Source organism: Leptopilina boulardi, unplaced genomic scaffold (assembly GCF_019393585.1).
Source record: "Leptopilina boulardi isolate dan_hultmark-lab unplaced genomic scaffold, ZJU_Lbou_2.1 LbouV2_364, whole genome shotgun sequence".
NCBI lineage: Eukaryota > Metazoa > Arthropoda > Insecta > Hymenoptera > Figitidae > Leptopilina > Leptopilina boulardi.
Window position 1 is genome coordinate 356,919 of NW_026137934.1, and position 27,756 is coordinate 384,674.

General features: G+C 32.1%; 1 protein-coding gene across 1 annotated transcript in view; it reads left to right on the top strand.

Annotated features, from left to right (window-relative positions):
* The window catches only part of LOC127286898 (unconventional myosin-XV), a 58,688-nt gene that overhangs the window by 15,477 nt on the left and 15,455 nt on the right, over nt 1-27,756 (top strand). The window contains exons 2-26 of the mRNA XM_051313522.1: nt 692-776; nt 6,872-6,982; nt 10,249-10,337; nt 10,418-10,481; nt 10,764-10,873; nt 10,958-11,242; nt 11,365-11,542; nt 11,614-11,892; nt 11,981-12,310; nt 12,403-12,690; nt 12,773-12,930; nt 13,076-13,453; nt 14,091-14,434; nt 14,534-15,002; nt 15,095-15,297; nt 15,402-15,673; nt 15,800-15,976; nt 16,298-16,751; nt 16,823-17,610; nt 17,688-18,130; nt 18,216-18,497; nt 18,594-18,805; nt 18,989-19,184; nt 19,340-20,330; nt 20,442-20,684. Of these exons, the coding sequence (XP_051169479.1) occupies nt 756-776; nt 6,872-6,982; nt 10,249-10,337; nt 10,418-10,481; nt 10,764-10,873; nt 10,958-11,242; nt 11,365-11,542; nt 11,614-11,892; nt 11,981-12,310; nt 12,403-12,690; nt 12,773-12,930; nt 13,076-13,453; nt 14,091-14,434; nt 14,534-15,002; nt 15,095-15,297; nt 15,402-15,673; nt 15,800-15,976; nt 16,298-16,751; nt 16,823-17,610; nt 17,688-18,130; nt 18,216-18,497; nt 18,594-18,805; nt 18,989-19,184; nt 19,340-20,330; nt 20,442-20,684 (7,365 nt within the window). The 5' untranslated portion in view covers nt 692-755. The remainder of the gene's footprint in view (nt 1-691; nt 777-6,871; nt 6,983-10,248; nt 10,338-10,417; nt 10,482-10,763; nt 10,874-10,957; nt 11,243-11,364; nt 11,543-11,613; nt 11,893-11,980; nt 12,311-12,402; nt 12,691-12,772; nt 12,931-13,075; nt 13,454-14,090; nt 14,435-14,533; nt 15,003-15,094; nt 15,298-15,401; nt 15,674-15,799; nt 15,977-16,297; nt 16,752-16,822; nt 17,611-17,687; nt 18,131-18,215; nt 18,498-18,593; nt 18,806-18,988; nt 19,185-19,339; nt 20,331-20,441; nt 20,685-27,756) is intronic.

Below are 27,756 nucleotides of genomic sequence, written 5' to 3' on the forward strand. Positions count from 1 at the left end.
ATATATATTATTTATGATAATTTAATTTAATTGTAATAGTAATTTATTTATTATTTTTATTTAATTATTCCATTTGTTTTGAAATTATTGTTTAACTTAAAAATTGTTAGCTAAACACTTGGAAATTGAAATTAAACATAATTTTTTTTATAGACATTTTGATGAAATGTTCATAACTGTTTTCTGTAATCAGAAGACTTTTAAGTAGTTGCATGGGGGTAAGTTACGACGTGACCAGAAACGATAGGATCGTTTATGGCTTTCGTCGTCAGACAGGTTCAATATAACGGAAGCATATACAGCTCTGTATTTAATTACTTTGCGACTTCCGCAATTGCCTGATGCATTGATGTTGTTTTAAAACCTAAGTGCTTCTTATCGATTATATCCTAGACAAACTGAATGTTTATTTTATAGGCAGAATTTTCTCATTCAATTTTATAAATAAAAGAAGTTTCAATCTCGTTACTTACATGCATGTTATTTAATTGTGATTTATTATCGTAAAAAATCATTCCACGCGCAAGGTTGAATTCTATTTATAAAACATTCTTGAACTTGTTTAAGTTCCTTTTAATGCTATTTTTTCATTCAATTTTTTAAAATATTTTTTTATCTTATTATTAAAAAAATTTTTTTGTTCTCATTTTTACTGTTTTACAATATATCTAATTAATTTTTTTTTTCGCAGGGAAACGAAGAGCAGTGTAAAGATGAAGTGCTTTTCTTTTCAAGGATTCTAAGGATTTTTCAGGATGCATACCGAGTGGCAGAAGGTAACACTAATTATTTAAATTTGTTTTGTTTTTGAAATTTTCGATGATTTGTAAAGATACAATAAAAAAAAATTGTATTTTATTTATAATTATTATTTACTGTTGAAAGTAGAAGAAAGAACGGGACGAAAATTTCTATATAATATTTATTTAGCGAGAAATTGGAGAAAACTTGAAAGACGAATTTAAAGAAGAAAATATTCATCTTAAGTCAAATAGAAATAAAGGAGTGACCTTTTCTTGTAAATCGACGTGTGTGTATGTGGATAGAAACCGAGTTGTATATAGAGAGAAAGAGACGTATATCATCATGCGGCGGGCGCATCTTCGACATTAACTTATACGCCGTTGTTTGACACCAATCATCATAGCCGCACCAGTCAAAGTTAAATTCCTTTAAAAGAAGAACTTTCACCGAAGATCCCACAGCATCAAAAGGCATTTGACCGCGCGACATTGCAATGTTGGGTGTCGTTGCCTCGTAATCGCGTGTTTTGTGTCGTCCAGTTGTCACGTGGCAGTAAACAAGCATGCAACATGTGTGCAAGGATTTACCACAGGCATGTAATGAAACGTCGCTTTGAAGTCAATGATCTGTGTGTGTACTTTTAAGTTCTTTTATAATACGCGTTCGTTGATATAAGCACCTTGGCACGCACGCGGTGAATCGCCTTGTGTGTGCTTGGCAAACTTTCCAATGACTTGTGTGAGGCAATTACATTGCTTAGAAGTAGCAACGTTTGCCACCCGTATAACGAAACAAATTCCTAGCGGACATACCGCGGCAGCGGAAAAATAATGTCCGCTATTTCATTTCTCAAAAAAGAAGAAAAAGAAAACGCTCAATATTTCCTTATGGGAAAAAAATACATCTATGGAATTTATTTGCATTATTGCAATTAATCAGGGTGATGACAAGAATCTTATAAATTTTAATTATAATTAAAAAATGTATATTAATACAAAATAATGTTTTGAAGGTAAAGGAAATTTTACAAATTTTTAACTTTTATTCAATAAAAAGGTCATCACTGTGATAATTAATCAAAATGTAAATAATTTATTTGTTTTTTGTAAATGTGAAAAATTTGTAATATTCAAAAAATGAATTTTATGAGCAGATAACTATATTATAAAGCTCTTTAAAAGAGCATTGAGAGCAGTAATATTCGAAAGTATAAGCGACTGAACAATGCATCGCGATCTGAATCGAAGTCGTCAATCAGCTGACTGAGAAAGTCTACTATACAACCATAATCCATCAATTTTATCTGTCTGATAAATTAATTTATAGCATGTCAACATACATTTCGTAAAGAATTATTCGGTAGTATTTTCTACTGCACATTTGATTTATTCACATTCATTGACAAGAAAAGTAGATATTTCGAAATTCTCTCAATTTTAATTAAATTAAAATTTTTAATATTGGAGAAAGTAACATTAAAGTATTCACATAATAATTCTCAAACTAATTATTTTAAAAATTAAATTTATTTAAATATTTTTTTACAATTCTAAATTTAACATGCATAATTTCCATTTCTTCTTAGAGCTTTTGCTTTTAGTTTCGCTAAACTGACATAACTGAATGTAATTTTATGGTTAAGATGTAAAAATGAAAATAATCGAATTCCTTCTTTTAAAAGTAAAACTAATAATTTTTCTCTTAGAAAATACATCAAAGCGTCGAAAATTGTGTAAATCAATTTCTCACTAACTTTTCATTGAAAGTGAGCGTGAAAGATGTGATTTCTTCATAACAATGAATTTAAGTTTTTTTTTTTTTTTTGGTAGTTATATTTTCTCTAATTCAACAAAAAATTCAAAGCAAAATATAACAAACGATATTTTCAATTGATTATTGTAATTTAAATAAGACTTTGCTTTTTATTCAAGTGATAAATTCAGCCGATTGACGTTTTAATTAATTGTAATTGTTATTATAAAAATTGATTAAAATACTAAAAAACTAAAAAATTTATTTTTAAAATTAATCGAAATTTAATTGTAGCTCTAGATCGTAGCTCTAATTGATCATAGTATCAATTACACGTAGTTCACAACAATCAAGATAAATTTTAAACATTACTTGTTACAATTAATTAAAGCTACAAACATAAGACGGATTCAATTAATTAAACTTGCTAACAAAGTCAGTTTCAATTGAAAAATTGTTCCAATTAATATAATAATTATAAATAATAATAATATTCATTTTTTGAATGTTACAAAAAAATATTCACATTGCATGTAATTTTCAGAGCAGAATAAGAAATGTGAGAATATAATTAAAAAAGAAAAAAATATATGAAGGATTGTTTTTTGAACTGTAAGTTACTGTTTATATAATGATAATTAACCAATTGAAAGGTCCTAATTACCATTCGTGAAATTGTAATCGGCCATGAATTCCATTGATGATCTCCGGTTCAGAAGCCTCGTTAGAGTCATTTCCCGTTCTTCTATAAAGCGCATACAGTCTGCACTATCCCTGTCTATCATGCACTCGAGAGAGCCTACATGCAAGCGCGTATTTAGCGCGTAATTTATATAAGAAGAGGCACGCTTGGTTCCACCCCAAAGCACTTCGATTCACTGGCGTCTCCAAAGTTTAATTTTAAAAAACAATTGCAAAATGCACTCTTTTTCCAAGTGTTCTCCATCAATCTTGAACTATATTTATTCATAGCTACTTCACAACACCTTGCACATATTATTTTTTTTCATCAGCAATTCATCCACCCGTGGATTTTCCATATTTTACACCACATCCCATTGCAAGAATATCTCCAATTAACACTTAACTTTTTTTTTTTATTAAAAGCATACGCCAATGTGCGGAGGTAGCAATTGTTGCGAAGAAAGACTAGACTTGCAGTGTTGCATTGAACATCTTCGAGTTCAGATCGGTTTATGTTTTATAATAATCGTGTTCTTTCGTGTTCCTAATTTTTGTGCTCATTGGTGACTTTTTCTAAATCACGTTATTTTTCAGCGCAAGAATTTTTCATCTAAGGTGCGGTTACTAGAGAGTATTCAACCAAGAAGATAAATTATTTTTCTTGTTCTAACGGAAAAAGAATTATTTATCTTCGATTATGAAATTACTTCATTTATAAAATGGAACATTATTGTATTCAATGGGTGTCTCGTGAGCTGAACTTTATTGGACAGGAATCTTTTTTCTTTTTTATTCGACCTGTTGATCTCGATAACGTGCGACAGCTCGGCCTCTTAACTTCCTTTCGGAAGATTCAAGTATAAAATTTAACATTCACAACGTGATTCAGTAACGACCTCGAAGTCACCGATATATACCTGCGTGGTCGAGTTTAATGTCGAACTAGTGCAGATTATATACTTGTTTTTGAAGTAGCGAGCATCATCATAAATCATGAAGATGATATACAGCATGTTAACAAATCTTGGACCACTTGAAGGAAAATATTAAGAGACCAGAATTTCTTGTCAGTTGTAAAAGTCTAGTTTAGAAGAAGACTTTATGAATGTTATGGAAGTACCTAACAACGACCTTCGGTACTTTCTAACAAGAAAATCTAACTTATATGTATATAAATATATACGTATGCATTAACCAAGATACAAATGCATTTCTCAAGAGACGAGACGTGGGTCGCGCCTCCGTTGGACGTTTCTCCGCGATGCTTGCGCACTCGAGCGAGCTCAATTCCTTGGAAAAATCGAGTCGACGACTCGCAGAATCACCGCCGCGAATCGACCTCAAAAGCAGAAAATCAATTTCACTCGAAAGCAGGAGCTTTCTATTTGAAACCGTTACCCACTCGTCATAAGTTGCATAATTTAACAGCTTGGATTCTCCAATGACTCGCAATTTGAAATCGTCAATCTAGTTCACATTGCTTTAATTATTAGCGAAAATTTAGAATTTTCCCTTCAATTTTTTAAGGGCATTCCGTTTTCTTTTCTTGTTGAGATTTTATGATTTTAATAAGTAATTCTCTCCGATATTTTCTTCAATATCTAGTTAATTTATTTCAATATGTTATATATCAATAAATCCACTTAATCAATATTTTTCCTTGTATAATTTTAAGTTTTTATATTGGTTTGGTTTAAATATCTTTCAGTTTTCATATTCACTATTCCATCTTCTAGTCTCATTAATTAAAAATAGATTATCAATAATATTATAAAATCATTAATTTAATAATATATTAAACGTGCGTCAATAATGAAATCATCACGAACAAGAACGTCCTCCTCTGGATCACGCAAAGACTTATCCCGTCATCGTTCTACGGCTTCCGAATCCCCACAACCAATTCTCCCACATGGAAATCCAATCTCCCGAAAGGAGATCATAAGAAGATGTTCCAAGTCCGAGGAAGATTCTGTAAGCAAATATAATGGATCGTTGAGAAATCGTTGGCGACGTCCTTCAGAAATACAACAAGAAAATTCTGATCTCAGTCAAAATTCATCACTACGTCGACCGACAACTTTGCCCTCGGTTCGCAAGAGATCATCAATAAATAAAGAAACTACGAGTCAACCAGCTCGAAGAATATCGAGACAAGAAATAATTAGACGACGATCTGATGATTATCAAGAACGTAAAAAGAGTTATACTCTCGGTTCAAATGGTGAATTTCGCGATAATCCAAAAGCAGCATTTGTCAAAAATGTTTCTGGTTTTTCACGATCAAAATTATTGGCAAGAAGTCGTGAACGTTTCGATGATTCAAAATCTGTTTGCGATTTTGGAACTAGTAATGAGATGGGAACTCTTGTACCGAGACCCTCAACCTTACCAAAGATAACAAATACAAATAAGAATTCTTCGAGGAATAATAGTGAAGATCCGTGTCTTATCGTGAGATCAAACAGAGAACTTGGAAAAAAAGAAGCACCAATCTACGGGAGGATCAGACGTAAAAAAGCATCACTGACAAATGTGTCATGTGATCAGGATGTTTCGAGGAAGTCATCGTCGTCGGGAAGATTTAGTCTCGATACAAGAAAACAAGGTTCAAGAGACAGTGTTTCCACCACGGAGATATCATTTCAACGAAAGACTTATAGATCGATTCGTGATCCAGTGAACGATCCAGTTTATAGACCCAGGTCATTATTAGTCGACATGGAAGAGGTGGAGCGCAAGGATGGTGTGATTTATGGAAGAGTGCGAGACTCTCAAGGACAAGATAATAGGCGTATTGAACGACGAGTCAGTGTCGACAACGAGAAAAAAAATCCAGACGACGTTTGCAATGTTCATCGGACAATGTCACGACGACGAATCATCAGTAATATTCAAGATGTTCGTGAATTTAAAACACTTGGCAAACCGAAGCCGAGAAATTTTTTAGAACCAGAAAACGAGGATGAGGTTCACGCTCACACTCTTCCTGGTACATCACACGATCACGAGAGAATTAAACGTCGTAGATCATTGATGTCGTCGGGGAAAAAAATTAATAAAAATCCATCTCAAATTGGAAGCACATCTAAATTGGGTACAAAAATGGAAAAATCGGATCGATTTCGTTGGTCAAGATCGATTATTGATAGTTTTGAGGGTCCGGGTACATTATTGGGTTTTTCATCGTCGGGTGGTGGTGATGAACATGTTTCTCGAACATTGCCGAGTTATATAAAAAAATGTCGAACTTCGTATACGCCAGCGAGAATGATTGATGCTCGAACACGGGAAACCAGTCAGAGTTCTGCAACATTGAAGCTGACGAAAGAACGAACAAATCAAGAGCGAAAGTCCGTGTCTTCTCATGCGAAAACTTTTAGTGATGCGTTGAGTGTGCGTTCAAATTCGCCAGGCATGTCTTCATCGATATTTGCATTTTGTACTGGAAAACGAAAAGTTGTGTGGCGTTTACCATCCAAGGACAAGGATCACTATTATCGTAGTCGCACTTTAAAATTGGTGCGCTGAATTTTCTTTTATCAATTAATTTTATTCCAATTTATCGAATAATTTTTTTTTGCATTTCAGAATAAAGTATTAAATTATTTACAAAAATTTTTAATTATAAAAGTAAGAAGCTAAGAATTTATTTTTAGATATAAATTGTAATAGATTAATTTGTTTTCAGGGTGATTTGGTGTGGTTTGATCCAGGAGTTGGTCATGTTCTACCAGGCGAGGTTCTGGAGCATCACAAAGCGGCGAACGTTTTGTCAGTGCAGGCAGTCATCGCTGGAAAGGTATACACATATATGTATAAGAAAAAGACTCTTCCCAAAGACCTGATTTAGAAATCTGTCTCTTTAAACTACTATCGAGAATGATCAATGGTGAACGGTGTGTGTGTGTGTAGAATTTACAAACCATAACGAGGATATGTAGCTCAATGGAATAGAAAATAATGCGGGACTGCCTAGGTTTAAGAGTTAGATCTCTGCCAACGCGACGTTTGTTCAGCTTGAGGCTAAGGAACAACCGGTTAGACTGCATTTCCTTAAAACAACGCCATATAGCCATAGAACGACTGGAGGCGATCGCTCACTGCGTTTATGTCGTCACTAGCATTTACCATATTATCCAATGAATGGCTCCTACCATTCATTGGGAAATCTTTGCTTTTTTTTTCTTTTATTATTAACGGTTATAGCGAACATCTGTGTAAAGAAAATTTCATTAACGATTTGTTTACAAATCTTGTGAATTCACTGCGTGAATGTAACATTATGAAATCTTTATTAGACAACTTTTGCTTTGGAAATATTCAAGCCATGACTGTATTTTAAGGTAGTTCACCTGGTGTAGTTAACAAAATTTTGCATACTAGAAATCTTAAAGATTTATTTATTTGCATACAAATTAGAATAATTCATTTAAATTAACATTTTTCTGTAAGCTACATTAAAAATTTGTTCTATAAAACAAAAATCATATTTTATGTAAATTATTTAGAATTTCTGCTCTAAAGTTTTGATTGAGACTGTATTAGGTGAACTACGCGTTTGTTTACAAATGTTTGGAATTTACATTTGAAAATGGAATTTATACGCTCTAATTCGTATCTCTATAATCGGCTACTCGTCTCGTTAAATTGGACTTAGCTTGTGCAAGTTTTTTTTCTACGAGTTTCCACTCAATAATTTTAATCAATGAAACCAACTGGAAATTTCAGTTGATTTCAACTGAACATGTCCATACGCATTCTTGGTGTTTTAAATTCTTGACTATTGCCTAATAGACGAGTGTTTATGTGAATCTTTTATTGTCGGGAATTTGAAACATATGTCTTCTTCAATAGAATTGACTCTTAATCATATTGAAAATTTCTTCTATCATTTGCAATTAAAAAAAAAAAAATTGAAGGCGTGTTTATTAGGAGAAAAAGAAAATTTGAATTTGCTTAAGAAATTTATTAAATAAAAGGGAGTTTCTCATATTTGAAATTAACAGGAGGCAATAATTTAATTTAATTTCGTCTCTCTAACGGTGCATCAAAAACCGAGGATGGCTTGAATATGTAGAAAGTCGTAACAAGTTTCAAATTATTGGAATACCGTGCATACTTGATGAAATATATGGCACTTCCGTGAAAGTAACCGGCCTCTATTATATATACCAAAGTGCGTTTTGCTTACAACTTACAAACGACGAGTGAGTGGGATGCCGATAATTCTGCGCGAAAGTATATATATTGTGTACGAACGTAACGTTGATTTACAATAGACGCATAATCGCAAGAAATTCTGAGAAAGTTTAGATCTTCGATAATAGTCACTGTTGCCAAATTCGCGCAAAATCTAGTTTAAAATTATGGGATCGATGAGAATTTTATTAAAATAAGAGGAATTTTGATGAAAAACCTGAAATGATAAATAAAAATAATTTCTTCTTGTTTATGAATATCGAGTTTCTTATATACACGGGACAGTTTACATATAGAAAAGATCGTTCCTCCGTTCTAGAAATATTTCTTGTTATAAAAAGGAAGAATTCTTTTTATGAAATATATATATATATACGTGATGTATCAATTCAGTTCCTGTGATTGGAAAATTATAGAACCCGTTATATCTGCAATGAGATGTTATTTGCAAACGAAGGTTGTCGACTTTGTTATTAAAAAAGAAGAATGAAAGAAAACATAACAGAACATATCGACTTAGCATCATTATAAACTTTTTCTCCTGACTGGTGATCAAATCGAGGGCATTGAAGGGTATTACGTGTGCATAATTGATAGATTGAGAATAAGAGTCTCACGACAATCCATTAAAATTTTTTTTTCCTTTTACTTCTACTTTTTTTTCTTCTTCTTCTTCTTTCATTTCAGTATCATGCACACTGTTTTCTCAGTGCAGATATTATGGTGTATGGTCGCTGCGTGGCAGAACTGTAGTTGGGGCGGTGTCCTATTATACAAAAGCGTAGGACAAGAAATATATATCGAATTGCTGTATGTTGTTTACGACCCTGGAGAACATAGCACTCGGTGTTCTTGAAACTCTAAAGGACATGCACTTTAACCCTTTACATGAGAGGAAAAGAAGCGCACAACTTTTTTTTTCCCCACCGACTTCCTAAAATGGAAACTTGTTCCAAAACTTTATGGCATCATGTTTTTTTTCGTTTGTTTTTATTTTCGTTAACGTTTTCGCAAAAAGTACCTAGTGCTCAAATTTTCTCTAGAATATATAATAACATACGGAAATTATGAAGCAATAACTTGTTTTAATAATCTGGTTCTAGTTATATTTTATACTTGAGAAAGTTCTCTTTAAAGATTATACGCTTACAAAAGAAAATACTATTTGAAAAAACGTAATTTTTTTTTTTAAATTCCAAATATTTAATATTGTTATTTTAAAAATTTGATTATTTTTTAAATTCTTAATTCTAAACCTATTAATTTCATTAATATGACATTTTAATTTTGATTTATAATTTCAAGATAATTTTGAATATTATTATAATTATGCAAAAACAAAAATTAATTTCATTAATAAAATGAATTTGTTATTATAATTTTGACATTTTTCCGAATAGTAAAATAGAACAAATTCTGCGCCAATGGGATTTCAAAGCCGGTATCCGGTTGGTTCTCCAAGTAAGTGGTTCTCGAGTCTTATACGCTCGTGGATTCGCGCGATAGATCCTTTTTTTCTCGAGAAATTCTCTCAAGTTGCATTCAAGAGTCACTGAGAAAGCTGCGCGAAAAAAAAAAAATATCCGGAAAAGCGAGGACGCAAGTCGTCGTCATGCGAAATAATATATAAACAAACGGTTTTTCTCGAGATTCACAGATTTTTTGCAATTTAAAATACAACTTCTCTAGGAATTTATAAAAGAGCATTTGTAATTAAAATATTTTAAATTTTAAATTAAGATATTTTTTTAATTACTCACAATTAATTGATTTTTTTATTTTAAGTGAGATAATAACTATTAATAATTAACAAAAAAGAAAAAAATTAATTTTTTAAAGATTTTTCAAATTTTTTATTCTTTTCAGCCTCAAATCTTTACTCTTACGAATCTCAGTGGAGTCAAACAAAGACAGGATTTAGGTCAAAATGGTGTTGAGGATATGATTCAACTTTCGTAAGTTTTTTTTTTAATTTATAATGAAGTACAAATCTTTTTTTCATTTGTTGTTGATATTTTGATTGTTTCTTTTTTAGTGATTTAAACGAGGCATCTTTACTATGGAATCTGAAAATTCGTTACGACAAGGAATTAATTTATGTAAATAATTTAACTACATTTTTTTATTAAATCTAATTGTTTTATTTTATAAAATTAATAATGTCAATTTGGATTATTATAAAATTAATATCTTAAACTTTAAAGCTACTGACAATTTAATTATGTAACTAATGTTTTCAAGTTTAAATTTAAAAAGATTTATTATAAATTAAATTTTTATTATCAATTAAATTTTATTATCAGCTAAATTTAATTATCAGTTAATTTTTTTTTTTGAAATGAATTTCCAGTTATTGAGTAATAAAATGATTTTAATTTCAGACTTATACTGGCAGTATCCTAGTCGCTGTCAATCCATACAAGATGTTCGATATTTACGGTTTGGACCAAGTGAAATTATATGAGGGTAGAATCTTGGGAACATTACCACCGTAAGATGAAGTTTTAATGTTTAAATTTTATTTTCAAGCTCTATAAAATTTTTTGATTGTAATTATGTTTTTTTTTTACTACAGACATCTTTTCGCGGTTGGATCATCGGCTTACAGTCAAGTAACTGCTGCCAACAATGCAAGTGCCAATCAAGTCGTAGTGATCTCCGGTGAATCTGGTTCAGGGAAAACCGAATCGACGAAATTGGTAATGCAATATCTTGCGGCCGTAAATCGAGCGCCTAGTAATTTAGTTACAGAACAAATTTTGGAGGCCGCGCCACTTCTTGAGAGTTTTGGAAATGCCAAGACCCCAAGGAACAATAATAGCAGTCGTTTTGGAAAATACTTAGAAGTCCACTTTCGAGAGTGAGTATCACAAACAACCCTAACGACACACGCCTTTTAGTGATAAAATTGATGATTTAAAAAATAATTTTACTTATTTACAATTTTCAATTAATGTAACTAAATTTTTTAATTTTTCTCAGTGGTGTTATTGTTGGAGGGAGAGTCACGCAGTATCTTTTGGAAAAAAGTAGAATTGTTACCCAGGCCACGGACGAAAGAAACTACCATGTTTTCTATGAACTTTTAGCCGGTTTGGATCAACAATTAAGAGATAAATATGGACTTTTAAAACCCGATAAATACTTTTATCTAAATCAGGTATTAAATTTATATTGAGAATTATTGAATTGTTTTTCTTTATTGTGTACTGAATTCAAATTTTTTTTCAGGGAGGAAATTGTGAAATTGATGGAAAAAATGATACGCAAGATTTTAAAGCTCTTTTGTCGGCCATGCAAGTACTGGGATTCACGTCTGAGGAACAGGATACGATATTTAAAATTCTAAGCAGTGTTCTTCATTTAGGAAATGTTTATTTTCATCGAAAACAAATGAGACACGGTCAAGAAGGTGTTGAGGTAGGATCGGATGCGGAAATTCGTTGGGCAGCTCATCTTCTTCAAATTAACGCCGACGGTATCATTAGGGCGTTAACGACAAAAACTACTGTACGTATAATGACATTTGTAAATTATATAATAATAAAAATCGAAAAATATATAATTATTTAATTATATAATGAAAAATAATTTTCAGGAAGCAAGAAATGAAAGAGTATTGACTGCCTTAAATATTGATCAAGCTCTTGATGCTAGAGATGCTTTTGCAAAGGCTCTATATAGTTCTCTATTTTCTTGGTTAGTTGCCCGAGTTAATCATATTGTTTACAAAGGAACAAAACAAACAGCGGCCATTTCAATCCTTGATATTTTTGGCTTCGAAAATTTCACCGAAAATAGCTTTGAACAACTTTGCATCAATTATGCAAATGAAAATCTCCATTTTTACTTTAACAAACATATTTTTAAACTCGAACAACAGGAATATGCGAAAGAAAAAATTGACTGGACCACAATTAATTATACGGTAAGAATATTCAATTACTAATATATTAAATTACATTCAATTAAATTACCTACTAATTTTATTCTATAAATTTCTATTTCTTATTATTGTAGGACAATTTTCCAGTCATTCACTTGATAGCAAAGAAACCAGTGGGGATTTTGCATCTTCTCGACGATGAGAGCAACTTTCCAAAAGCCACAGATTTATCGTTTCTGGAAAAGTGCCATTACAATCACGCTTTAAGTGAATTGTATTCAAGGCCAAGGATGAACTCGGCTGAATTTGCAATCAAGCATTACGCCGGGCAAGTTTGGTATAATGTTGATGGATTTCTGGACAAGAACAGAGACACTTTGAGATCCGATGTCGTTGAATTGCTCATTAGTAGTAAAATTCAGGTAAATTTTTAGAAGAAAAAAAATTGAGACTACAAAAATTATATGGAAAAATTTTCACTGAACTTTATTTTTTTTTTCCTAGATGGTGAGCAAAATGTTTCAACACGTGAGAAATACTCATGAAGCGAACAAAACCGTGAACAAACCAAATGGTAGATTCGTCACGATGAAACCAAGAACACCAACCGTATCTGCTCGATTTCACGATAGTTTGCAACAACTTCTCGAATCCATGTCCCAGTGTGTATTTTCGTATTAATTATCATTTTATTTTACATCTTTAATATTTTGTAAATTTTTGATTGGAAACAATTTAAGAAACGTAAAAATAATTTTTTATTAATTGCAAATATAATTCAAATATAATAGAAAAATTATTTTACAGATGTAATCCATGGTTTGTTCGTTGCATAAAGCCAAACACTGAGAAAGCACCAATGAAATTCGACATGCCGTGCGTTCTTGAACAGCTTCGTTACACGGGAATGTTGGAGACAATTCGCATTCGTAAAACCGGATATCCAGTTCGTCTTCTCTTTGCTCATTTTGTTGATCGATATCGATATTTGGTTCCAAATCGACTACCAAGAGGTGCGCCAAATAAGGAACTTTGTCGTCTTATTCTCGAAAAAGCTGCTCCAAAGGAGGCTCAAAATCAATATCAGCTTGGACTAACGAGGGTCTTTTTGCGAGAATCACTCGAGAGAACTCTCGAATACAATAGAGCTTTGATTTTGGAAAAAGCCGCAATCACCGTTCAAAGGTAATGTATGATCTCATTAGCAATTGTAACTTTGAAACAAATTGATTTCTGCTCGATTTCACTGCAAAAACATTTTTAAAAAAACAATTTTTTGTTTTGTGAACAAACAGAAGAAAAGAAGTTGAAGAATAACAATGTAATTATGATAATTTGACAAAATATTCATGTACCGGTATCATGAGTTTTTCTAAACTACATTTATAATGAGTGAAAAGGTAACCACGTGAGCTGATAATAGTTTGCGTGGCAACGCCGTTACCATGTGATATTGAAAGGGGACTCAAAACAGAAACAGGAAACTAGTTAGTCACACGAACAATTGCAACTAAAAATACTGTTTTCTGAATTGTTTAGACCTCTTTTTTTAAGTGATATAAACAAAACAAAAATGGTTACGAGAGAATAAAATTCTGTTCTTTAGAAATATTTAAAATATAAAAATTTTATATTATTTCATAAAAAAAAATATTAAATCTGAAAATTATCGAAATAAAAAATGTAAATATAAAATTTAAAAAATTAATCTTATTGAAATTTATAAGTATGAAAATAAATTTTAATATTTGTGTTCAATTTTAAAATAAATATTGTACAAAGAAATAATTTTAATTTATATTAAAATTTCTTTTCGCGACAGATACACTCGGGGATTTTTGGCTCGAAGACGTTTTCTCAATATTTCCCGGAGTACGGTACTTTTACAAGCAGTCTACCGTGGCTATAGAGAGAAAAAGAAGTACAGGGCTCTAAAAAAAGGTGTACTCATGGCGCAAAAACTTTTCCGAGGCAAGGTAGAACGAGAAAAATTCAAAGTTTTAAAAGAAGAAATGGCTAAACGTGCCGAAATCGAAAGAGCCAGCCGGGAAAGAGCCAAAGCTAAACAACAACGAGAGGAACAAGAAAGAGCATCAAGAGCTGTGGCCGGTGTCAATCATCTTGAAATTCCTGCAGAACTTGCTTTTATTTACAGCAAACTTGATGGTGAGTTAAAAATTTTAATTTATTTTAGTCACTAAATAGAGATAAACAAAAATTTTATTTTGGAAATTTCTTTATCACAATAAAATATATGTTTTTTAGACTGGCAGCCAACTCACACGGAGAGGAATTTAATAAAGGTCGTAGGATCAGTTGTTCCGTTCCCATACAATTACAGTCTGCCAACTGACATTGATCAGCATCAATTTTCCAAGTTTACGAATATTTATTTCAAGAGTCATATTTTTGGTATGAAGAGAGAACCAATAAAAACGCCATTTTTAGCAAAAGCACGCGATCAAGACTATACTGATTCATTGATGATATTTAAAATGATTCTTCGCTTTATGAACGAAAATAATCTTAGTGGTAAGAGAGAGCAAGCCCTAGGAGATTATATAATTAATAAGGGTATTGTCAATGAAAAATTACGTGATGAAATTCTCTGTCAATTGTCAAATCAAACGTGGAAAAATGAAAATGACGCCAATAAGGAGAGAGGATGGTTATTGCTTTCCAATTGTCTTTCCGCCTTTCAGCCTAGTCCAACGCTTTTTAAATATTTGCTCAAGTAAGTCTAGAAAATGAATTCTCAAATAAATAATTGGTTTTTTTTATTTAAAGGACAGTATGAAAAATTGTTAATTTGATTTTCTTTTATAGATACGTCTCAGATCATGCTTATGATGGCTATAAAGCTTTCTGTCAGAGAAAATTGCTTCAAGGCGAGAGAGCTTTATTAAGAGCGACAAGCAATGGTCAAACGACTGTACAACACGTTCCAAGAAATTATCCACCGTCTGTTTTGGAATGGCGAGCAAATAGGAATCGTGTAAATATGGCTTTGAACGTTGGATTCTACGATGGTAATTTTCATTTTTATATAAAAATTGATTAAAATTATAAATTCCACATAATTTAAATTTTCTTCAAATATTTCGAACTATAAGTTTAAAATTTTTTTTTCAAGGTGAAACGACAACTTGCGCGGTTGACTCGTGGACAACATGCGAGGAATTGGCGAATTTAGCGATTCGCAATCACGGCGTTGAAAATAATGGTTGGACAATTACATTATGGAATCAATTGGATGGACCAGATGCAATTGTCACTGAGACCAATGGCTTTGATTATGTCCTTGATCTTATTTCCGAAATGGAATTAGCCCCCGCATTCCCTGCCGCTAAGCACATGTTTTTGGAGCAGAGAAAGAATAGCTTCCCGCCAATTAAGAAGAGAGAGGTAAGCCTTTTACCTTATTTGGAACAGTGTAGGAAAGATGAACAAAAAGGGGGGGGGGATATTAATGAGAGAAATGAGAGTACGAGCGTGAGAATCATTTTGTTATGATGATTAAACATTTTTCAGCACACACAAGTCATTCGTGAATTGGAACAAAGCAATGAGCCACCTGTACTCAAGACCTTCCAACCACTCGAGAGGAAACCAGTGCCAAAAGTTGTTGACAAACCGGTCGAGCCGGAAATTCAATCACCGAGACGTCCGGCAGTTCCACCACCTCAACCTCCAATTTCAAAAGCACCAGTGAGTATATTATTTTTGAAATTTTCTATTTTTCATTCGTTTCAATTTATATATCAAACATTTTTAGTTTATCGTAAATTAATTTTTGATAAATTATTTTTATTTATTTTTTAAATTAATTAAGTTTTTATTTTACACTATTTTTAATATTTATCTAATTAAAGGAACAATTAATTCATTTTTCTTCGTTGCTTGTTAAATAAAAAAAATTTTTTTTTTTTTTCTTATAATAACTCAGCACGTTTGTGAAACGTTGTATAAAAAGAAACAAGTCGCGCGTCTTACGTGTTTGAAAAATAATAACAATCGCACAATTCACAGATGAGAAAACAGTCACACGAGGGCATTCTAGAAACGACCGAAATGGGATTGTCGAGAAAGTCGGCATTGAACGATAGATACTTTGAAAAGGAAAAGCAACGAAGTAGAAGTTTGGATAATCTTCTTCAGCCAGAAATTGTTGTGCCTCCAAGTAAACTCGCTGGTTTGGGATTATCATCATCGAAATTAAATGAACGTTATCATAGTTTAGAAAGAATTGGCGAAGCTCCTGCTGTAAGTAATGTGGAATATATGACGAGAAATGAAGTTGTACAAGAGAGAAAGTACAGCAGAATAACAAGAAGTTCCGAGCCAAATATCCTTGAGGAGGAGGATCTTACTATTGATTTTGAATATCCTGATATTCAATCAGTCAGTCAAACAGGAAGATCCGAGGATGACAAAAACAGTTATATTCGGTCGCAGACTAGATTCATTAAATCACAATATCCAGGTAAATGTAAAATAAATCTGTTTTGAAATTCTGTAAAATCAGTTTTATAATTTCGATAAATTAAATTTTAGGAAAACGAGCACTGCCAGGAAGTCAATCAAGCAGAGCATACATAGAAAAAAGTGAATACGGAATAAAATCCTCGGCAATGTCGGATACGAGTGAAGCTCCATCCCTTGCATCTCACGTTCGTCGTGTACGCGTTCCTAGTCAAGCTTCCGACGTCGATCAATTTTTGGACGATCTTTTTATGCCAGTTCTTGATGGTAATTTGGATGAGCTTTCAGACGCGAGAAGTCTCGCTGCAAGTATCAAAGGAACATCATTCGAAGAAAATGAAATTCAATCTAAGAAAAATGTCAATTCAAATCAAATGAATACAGTCGATGATTTTGTGAAAGCAATGATTAGTTCTTATGAAAGAAATGAGACACAATTGACATCGAGTGTACTTGCTGAAAAGATAAAAGGCGATGGAAATATGGATAATGGGAATCAAAATGCTGCTTTCAATTTTAATGCTCTTGCTCATGGAATGATGCCACCGGCAATGATGATGCCAATGTTCAGTCCACCTGCACCAGTTTCACCAGGACAAAATCAAAATATGAACAGTATGAATATGTCCTCTGGATTTATGCCAATTCCTATTTATAATATGCAAGGACTCAATTTACATCAATTCTCAAATTCGCCACCTAATCAAAATAGTGATATGATGGCGTATCAACAAAATCTTCAGAGAGCTTTTTTGCAACGTGCAATGGCGCAAAATATTCAAATTCAACAGCAAATATTGGCGCAGAATCAGGCACTCCATCAGCTATTGGTTCAAAGTCCACAAAATGCATCACAAACGGTAAAATTGCATTTTTTTTTAATAATAATATTAAAAATTAACTCAAAACTAAATAATTTAAAATTCTCTTTTTGTAGGAATCAAATGAAGCAGATCTTTGGTCACCAGAAAAACGCCCAATGCCATCGCATTCAACGCCAATAAGTCAACGGCAAGAAACTGTGATGGTAAAAGCACAAGTTCATCGATCTCAAAGTCCACCGAAGAAAAATTCAGATATGAGAAAAACAAGTGTTGAATATGGACCAAGAAAAATTAGTGTCGATAGAAAAACAATGAATTCGACGCCTGATTTAAAGAGAACTGGTTCCCATAAAGGAAATGTTCAAAATAATTTTACAAATGTTCTCAGTGAATTGAAAAATAGAAAGAGTAGTGTTGATAATGGTCTTGTTTTCAATAAAGGTGTTCCTCCACCACCACCGATGCCACCACCTTTAGAATCGCACGATCCATCAGAATCGAGACCTTTCTTGGATCCCTATGGACGAGCAAAAACTGTTCGCATTGGAAAATGGAGGTAAATTTATAAATTTTCTTTGGAAATTTTCTATAATTAAAATTTTTAATTGATAATTAAATTTCTTTTTTTGTAATTATTAAAGATGGCCTCCGTTGAGTGATTCAAATGAAGGTCAAAATCAAGACAGTTTTATTGAATTTAAAATGCGTCAACAACAACAGCAAAGAAAAATCACTCCTCATTATCAAGAATATCAAGACGGGGAACCAATGACCGAAGGTGGTGTTGAATGGGAGGAATTTGAGATTGAAAATATTTCAAGTAATGAAGAGAGAACAATTGTTGTTCATTCGTCAACTGCCGTTATTAAACGACACGAAAACGGCTATAAAGAAGAAACTGACAAGAAAAAGAAGAAATCAAAGTTAGTGATATGAAAATATATTTTTAAAAAATAGATTAAATCTGTTTCTTTTTAAAGAATAAATTAATTTGTTTTTCAAATTTTCCATATTTTCAGATCTGGATTTGAAATAGGAGCACAAAGACCTTCGCCTGGTAGCATAGGAAAATTGAAGTTAAGTTCAGAAATGAGACAGAGGCTTGAGATGGTAACTGCTAATCACAGTGTGAGATCGACAAAAACAACGGAAAAGCCTGCTTTGCCGAGAGAAGATGGCAAGGTTAAGAGGCTAGAAGACAACAGGAAACTTCTTCTTGAGCAACAATTAGGTATTTTCTTCTTTATATATGTAAATTACTATTTTATTTTTTTCCAACCAAGAATAAGATTTCTACGATACTATTTTTAAATTCTTTTTTTTTATAATCAAGAATAATTTAAAACTTGGCTAAAAATATGTTTAAACATTTTTGTGGATATTTTCGGTTTGATTTTTACAAATTTTTTTTTAGGTGGTCGATGGGACGATTATGCCTCGACTGCTGACGACACGCAAAGTGTAACTTCAAAGGGAACAACAGACATGATGACACAGGCGCAAGTTGTAAAAACTCAAATTGAAAGGATGGAGAGACCGATTCCTCCACCTCCGCCAATTACGCCTCCGGAACCTCCCAGTCCAAGGGGTGGAAGTGTCTACAGCAACAGGTATGTTTTAAATTCCACAACTACTTGCTTCTATTTATCGACATAAAAATTTCACGAAATGAACCCTTTGGAAATTACACCTGAAATAAAAAGCTTCGAAACTTATTCTTTTCTGTACAAAAAAAAACTGAATTTCTTTTTTTGTAATGCTTCAGTCAATCAGGAGTGCCTCAACCAAAATCGCCACCAGCACCCGTTGAGCCAAAGAATCGAGACATGTTTCGAAGTTCGCCCGATTCTGATACTTTCGATCATTTTGCAAAAAATCAACGTGACATGTTTAGTCAAAGCCGTGATATTTTTGCATCTCAACAACATTTACGCGAGAATCATGAATTCCGCAACGATTCAAGAATGCAGGATTCAAAATCAAAAGATTATTTTGGCAAGGACAGCACTGATATGGCTAGTTCGGTACGTGATCGAAATTCTGATTTTGATTCGCGTAGAGATATGAATTCTGACATATTCTCCGAAGCGAAATATGCGAGGGAAATTTTCGAAAACAATAATGCTAAACGTGATCCTTTTGGTATGACAAGGGACGTTTCACCAAAATCAAGAGACAGTTTTGGAATGCCATCGCCACGTGATTTTGGTGTTGTGCCAAATACACGTGAATCATTCACAGTCACACGACAGAGTTTCAAAAAATTGGATAATGATATTGATAGACGTTCGAGTATTGCATCGACACATCGAACTGATAAAATGGAACGAATTGAAATTGAAGAATGGCCAGAATTTTTAAAACCCGTTTTGCCACCAGCTGATAAACAGGAAATTGAAAAAGTTCAAGAAATATTGGATACAAAATTATATCCACAAACATCGCAGGCACATTTTACTTATAATAGAGTCACGTGGACACTTCGTGTTAAGAAGGAAGTTTTTGCTCCCAATGAGAGTTTAACAACGCCACTCGCATTGCATTTGGTATTTTGTCAAGTTGCTTACGATGTATTGGCCACATCGAATATTAGAATCTCAAAAGAAGACAGACAAAATATGCTCAAACTATTGGATAATTATGGAGTTACTCTGGATAATCTTCAAAGCACTCAACACAAGATTACGATTAAAAAGAATATTGTCGATTTAGCCAAACAATGGCCTCTTTACTTCGCTAGAATTTTCCCCGTATCGGTAATATTTAAAATAGTTCCATTAAAATTTGAATTTTTAAAAATTATATTTTTTTACAATTTGTTTTTTAAAAATGTATTTCTATTCATGGATATCGAATTTAAAATATAGATTGGACCTCAGCATCCAGAAGTTCAGCATGTAGCGGTTTCTCATCATGGACTGCGATTGATAAAAAGGAATTCGAACGGAAATTTGACGATTTTGGAAACATTGCCATTGGAGGACATTGTCTCTGTGGGTACAACAAGGGCTGGAATTTGTATGCTGCAAGTTTCTTCTGGAGTGCGTCTTCCTCTTCACACGAATCGTGCACCACAACTCGCAGATATGATTGGAAGATACATCCGGCTGGTGAGTACAAACTAATTATTGTAATACGTAGATTTTTTTTCAAATATGATAATGATCGTTGAGGTAATGAGGATGACATTCCGATTGATCACTTACGTCATTTATCTACAATGACAAAGTCGCAATTTTATTTTCGATGAACTTATTTCTCTCTTTCGTATGTGTGTGTGTCTCGCTTACAATATTCAAGGTTTTCTGTCTGATAGAATTTTTATTAAAAAAAAGTTTTATTACGCAAGATGGTAATAATGCGTTAACGAGTACGTCCTGTGTTTTGCGAGGTAAAAATTGTGGGTGCGGTCGACCTCAGAGTGCCTTTTCTCCAATCAACAATGAAGCGTTTCTCGACACGCATTCAATGCAAAGAGACGGATGTTTACTTTCAAATTCTAGAATCGTTTTTTAGAAATTGAAGGAAATTTTGTAAAACAAAACATTTTTTAAAAAATTTAATTCTGATTTTTTTTGTTTTTGACTAAGTTATAAAAAATTGAATGGAAATTTGAAAAAAACAATATTAGGAACAATAGAAAATAAAATAATAAATTATTAAATTTGTACGATTATCAGGTCATTAACTTTTAACCATCGACTCTGCGAAACTACATTTAAAAAAAACAAAGTTACGTACTTTTGTGGAATGTGTTTATTTATTAACGTTCTTTAAATTCCAGTGTGGTTTTCGGTGCTTTCAAATGTCAATTACAATGTTACGAGTATATATATATATAATTTTAACTTCCGAGAAACGCGGTTAAAACTAAAACTTTCATGGAGTAAAATTTTTATGCTTTCGATAAAAAAAAAAATTCAAATAATTGGAGGTTGTGATTTTTTGTGGATAATTTTTTTTTATCTAGAACTCGCGAGTATGAATTTATATATATATCTAAAGAAAAAGGGGGATGGTCTGAAAGGAAGTTGAATAAAAAGAACATTAGATGAAGAAGAAATAAAGAAGCCGTTGGCCAGCACATATGATCACTGACTGGAAATTTACAGACGGGCGTTATTCCTTATTACGTTAGAAGTCACGCCGTTATGAATCTCGGCAACATACCGATTATCGCTAATTGGTCGAGCGTTGAAAATTAATCGCTTGGACGAATCGTTCCTGAAACCTAGAATAGATCATCGATCGTTGCAAGGTGCTTCCAACCATCGTCTTTTGTATAATATTAGTGCTATTTCCGTTCTTTAGAGATTCATCTCTCGCAACATTCCTATATATATATGAGTTGTTAGCAATATCTCCCGAAGGCTCAATTAGATTCATCATTACGCTCGATAACGAGAAAGAAAATTTTTATTTGATGACTTTTTTTTAAATCAATTCCTAAGGTATTGAATTAATTCTTGTTGTTTTTATATTAAATTAAAAAATTTTATTTTTAATTTTAGGTGATTCCAATTCTAAAAAATCGGAAAATTTATGTACGAAAAAATATTTTTATATCCGGATTTTCAAACTTCCGAGCATCAAAGCTCCTTAATTAGATACTTTAACTGTTTTCAAAGGAAACAGACCTGATTATTTAGGTCAATAATTTCCGTATTAGTATATATAATGCTTGTATTTATTTTCTCCCGAGAATTCTTCAGATATTACAATTTTTGTTTAAATTCTAGTCTCTTTATGTCAATCCAGCAAAAAATAACTCGAGTTCTCCGGTTAATTATTGTCAAAGGAAAAAAAAAGGAAATATTATAATAATAAAATTCCTTTCTCGATAATATAGGAAGTAATCAATGAAGTAGCACTCGTTGCTTAAGGCAAGGTATTGCAATTTTTCGCAAAAAAAAAAAAAAGGAAAAGCTCATATACAATCAAAGTGAATAATTTGATTCTTCGACTATATACGCACGCATTCATGGTAAAAGCGCGCGCCTTTTCCTTTGACCCTGATGACCTTGATCGCACACCTTATGCTGAACGATAATTATGCCTCCGGAACGTCGGCTAATTTTTACAGAAGGGAGAAACCTGCAACCAATGTGTATGTGTCGTGCAAGGAGAGTGAGAGAGATCGGATTTCTAGTAATGTATACTTTATTATACGACGATGCAAACCATGAGCAATAAATGGAATATGTGTATATATACACAAATACACGTGGAATATATTTACAACAGTACGTGAAAATCTCACATAGAGCCAAGTGAATTAGAGAATAGCGCATGAAAGGTTCATCCTTCTCAATGATGTTTTAGACAAAAAATTTACTATTCACGTGACGTTGCTAAACTTTAAAGTAGAAATTATAGAAGTAGGTGCAAAGGAAAATTGGACAAAAATTCTCGATGAGTTTCTACTTTGAAAATATATACACTTCATATCTATTATAACTTTCATTTTATATATTATTTTGTCCCATTTTATTTAATTGCAAGTGTACATCCCACATTTTTGATCGATCACTGATTTTCATGAAAGTAACGGGATGCAAAAATATTTTTCTTATACGTTGACAGAAAATAATTAACAAATTTTATATGTGACGATCAATTTTTGTCCAAAGTCATTGCCGACTAGATTAAAATTGTTTAAAAAAAATTTTTTTATTCAAATAATTTCCATTTAATTAATCAACAACAATTATTTTTATTTTATATAATTTTCTCATTTCTTATATAACATGAGAAATATTTGTTTAATTAGAAATTGAAGCCTTGAAATCGACATTTCCAAATTGGAATGATTATACAATTGATTTCAATTCTTATTATAAAATAAATGAAAAATTTACTTATTATCATTTTAATATCTCGTGTGTATAACACACCTATTATTTTTAATAGCCGTTGAAGTTCTAGAAACATTGCTTGGAATCGTGATTTCCTAACGTTATTTTTCTCTCTCCTTCTCTCTCTCTCTGCTTTTGTATGTTGCAATTCTTAATGCCATAAGTGCTGCTAATTCGCATCGCTGTTCGCTATCTTAGATTTCCTTCGACGGGTTCTCAGTTCAAGTAACTCATGTTTTCAAGTGCACTCTTTCTTCTTACAATCAGTCAGACATTTACCCATAGACCGGAAGTTATTTAAATTGCAAATTTAACTCCCATTTTTTCTATTCAACATTTGGCTCATGTTTTATCATCTTTTTTCTCTCATTTCTTTTTTTGGACTCAATTCAAGTATTTCTGATGCGGAATTTTTTTCCTTATTTTTAACTGAAGAATTTGATTTTTTTTTTGTTGTAAAAAAGCGAATTATTTAAAATTCAAAAATAATTTATTGAATTTATTTTTTTGTTTTCTTTTTTTTCATTTGAAAATTTTCTGTTTTCGAAGAAGCCTCCTTATCTATTGTATAAATAATTCTAACACCTTAAGTAAAGTGATTTAATCACAAGACACTTTCACGAATTTGATTTCCAATTACATGTATAGGTATATATAGAAATAGATTTCATGAACGATTGCTGTCAGTCAAGAAATTGATATCAGGTGTAAATCTTTTTTAAAATTCAATTAATAATTTATTGCTGCAAGTAAGACAAGTTTTTTTTTTCTCTTTCTCTTGTCAATGATTTATTAAATCAGATCCCCCATAAGAATTTCACTTTTCTTTAAGTTATTATTTCACAAAATACACAATAAGCTATATTGACTTTTACAAATAGAAAAAGAAATTGAACGTGGCAAAAGTGAAACTTGAAACATAGCAGAGTTTCTCAAGTTTCTCGCGGAACAAAAATAAAAACAAAAAAATTATAAAAATTCACATCCGTTTTTCTTTTTTTCAAAAAAAAAAATGAGTTTCCGAAAAATTATACAGCTGCTGACATTCTATATATATATATAATTGAGTCATAGACAGAGAACATAATTCCACATATATATACTTTTAAAGAGAGCAAAACGTTATACGCGCAGTTATATTCTTTTCGCAACGCCGTCGAATGTCAACGATCTTGTGGAACGAGCAGAAAGTACAAAACGTGCACCTGTCCATTTCACTGGAAAAGGGAACTAGATTCGCTGCCTTAGAAAAAAAAGAAATGAAATGAAAAAAAAAACTGTTCCCTGGGTGCCCGCCCGGCGAGAGTTTTCTAGGATCGATTACCGGTCTTACTAGTTACTTGCAGAGAAAACCGTCTATGGGCATCGGTAAATTAAAGCCTGAAAAGATTTCGTTCGATGTCCCTTTTTGCAAAGTATTAACCGTATATACTTCCTTTACGTCAAAAAAAAAAAAAAAAAAAAAAAAAATAGAGAGAAAAATATTTGTCGTCTCCCACAAATCAAGAAAAAATGAAATAAAATAAAAATAAATTTTGTTGCTATAAAAAAATTGCGAGAAAGTATTTCTCCAGTCATACTCATATACCGGAAATTGATTCTTGTACCGAGAGGAACGAAGCCTGATATCGTTTATATATGTAATGTCCAAAGAGTGAACTGTTTTTTAATATTCGTGCGAGAGAGAATAAACCTTGGAAATACGAGTACGTATATATACTACCTGCAGGTTAGTGCACCTGCCGGCGACGGAAACGAGCGATTATGTTCAGCCGAAAAGGGAGCCGTTAACGCACTACATATATATTCGCCCTTTCAAAAACCCTCCTCCTCTTCTCATTCCTAAAAGTGAATCCTATGGTGAAAATCAATTTTTTTTCGGTACTCGTCAAAGGATCTTTTACCTCATTTTAGAATTTCAAGAGGAACCCCACAGACTATACAAAAAGGTGTATACAATCTATTCTCCAAAAACACTTCAGAACAAACTTTTCTTTTTTTTTCTGCAAAGGAGGCTTCTTCGGCTCATTCACGTAAATTATAGCTATTGATCGTTTTATCGCTGTTTATTTTCGAATTTCAAAAAAGATAAAAAAAAAATACCCGACAAATTGTTGTGTCAATATTTACTCTTTTTTTTCTCTTCGCTTATTACAAATTATCTTTCTAAAAAAAATCTAATTACCCTGAATTTATTTTAAAAGAAAATTTTAAATAAAAAGTTAAAATAATAATTTCTATTATTATATTCGTAAATATTTTTAAAAAAAAATTTTCGTAAAACTTTAGAAAGAATTCAATGGCTATTATAAACAAATAATGAGAAAGAGGACAGTTTATTTTTTTTAAATCTCTATATTATTTATAAAGGAAACTGCAAATGATATTCCATTAGGTTACTTTCTTTCGATAAATTAATTACATTTGAAATTGTAATTTTATGTATGGTATATATATAGTCTTTTATATACACTTGAAAACATGGAAACGGAACTAATATTATGCAATTATACACACTTATAGTTGGCTAATGAGAGATCAAATTAACGTTAACATTATAGTAGATAATAAATAAATTGATCTAAGTTTTCTCGAACATGATACACAATTAATTTTTACTGATTGTTTATATATTGAAGAAATTCGTAAACTGTAAAAAAATTCAAAAAAAAACGATTAAAAATTAACATAGTTTAAAATATTTATAATACATATATATTATATGTGAGAAATTCGCGGTACAATTTCGAATTCTTTTTGGGTCAAATTTGTTTCACTTTTTTTCAAGTAGATAATTAAGGCGAAAGTCGACCGAGAGAATTTATTAAACTGACAGAGAGAAGACACCGTCGTTGCACTTTATATTGGTAAAAGCAATTTGTGGGTCTTCCCTTCTCAGCGAGATGAAACTCATTTTTTGTATCAATTACATCTCATCAATAATCCAAACGACAGGCCCCGAAAGTCAATTTGAATTTAAACTGCGCCAATTTGTATTAAAAGAAAAAAAAGATTTTTGCTAATTTTTGAGAAAGCGACACAAGTTACGAAACACGATTAAAACGGGTCAGAAATATTTATCTAATATATACATGTTTCTCGTTTGGAATATGGTTTTTTAGAAAATTTACATAGATTCGATTTTTTTGATTAGGAAATTCAGGTTAATTAATTTTTTTCAATTTTTTTTTCGATTTCCTAATATTCTAAATTGATTTTAGATTTTGGGCGAATTTCAAGGGATAAGAGGAAAGTGAATTTTCAAACATGCAAGAAACAGTAGTTTGTGAGACCCTTTCATTGCCGGAAGTGTCACATCACTGATATGAATCAACTCAAAAAAATGTACACAAGGGAGACAGATAATTCCGCCTGTGCGTTTCATCAAATTCCGCATGAATATTCAAAGAATTCAAAACACATACGAAATTGAGAATTAAGGAAGATTCCCACGTTTTCTCATATGTGTGTGTATGTATTTATATATGAGAGACCCGACGACCTCTCCATTTCTATGCCCCTCGCACTTTTTCTCAAATCCATGGAGCCTGAAGGATATTTAGAAATCACACGAACTTCAAGTCACTCTCTTTGGATAGGAGAACGATTGTCCGTCGAGATTCGTCGGTGTCAAGAGGTCAGAATGTGAAGTGGCAAATTACTCGCAGTATTTTACCTGAGTTCATCATTCCATTTGCAGATAGCATTTTTTTTTTTTTTTTGCAAAAAACTTTTAAATTCATCTTGCGCGCGTGAAAAGAAAAATTCTCTTCCAACACATGAACTGTCATTTCCGGCATTTCTCCCATGTGTGTGTCTGGACAGACCTCCCTTATCCGGTGTTAATTTCTATTTCGCTGTCATTATCGTTGACGCGAGAGTCTCGCGCATATTGTTGGCAGTGAATATCTTTTTCCTGCGGATTCAATTGTCCTTTGTTTTTCCGTTTGTCTTCACCTTGAACACTATTTTTGTTTCTCACTTTTCTCATCTATGTAGTTTTCTTCACTTTTTTCTGATTCAAACGAATTTTTTTTGTTCTATTAATTTTTTTTTCTCTGTAATACGTTGATGATAATGAAAAACTAATTCTGAGATTTTTCTCATCAGTACTATATATATTGTCGACTTGGAGAAATACCGGTTTGTGTGGTTCGTAATCGTCAAGAGCCCGAAAAATTACTGTAATTACCTTTTGCATAATAAATGTTATTATTATGTGGAGTAAGAGGACACAGTAATTTCCAAGAGCACGCTTCTATTATTTGTTCTTTGGACTATTTCCAAAGGGAAATTATGCCGGCGACCTTTCTTTAGTATTTCTTTT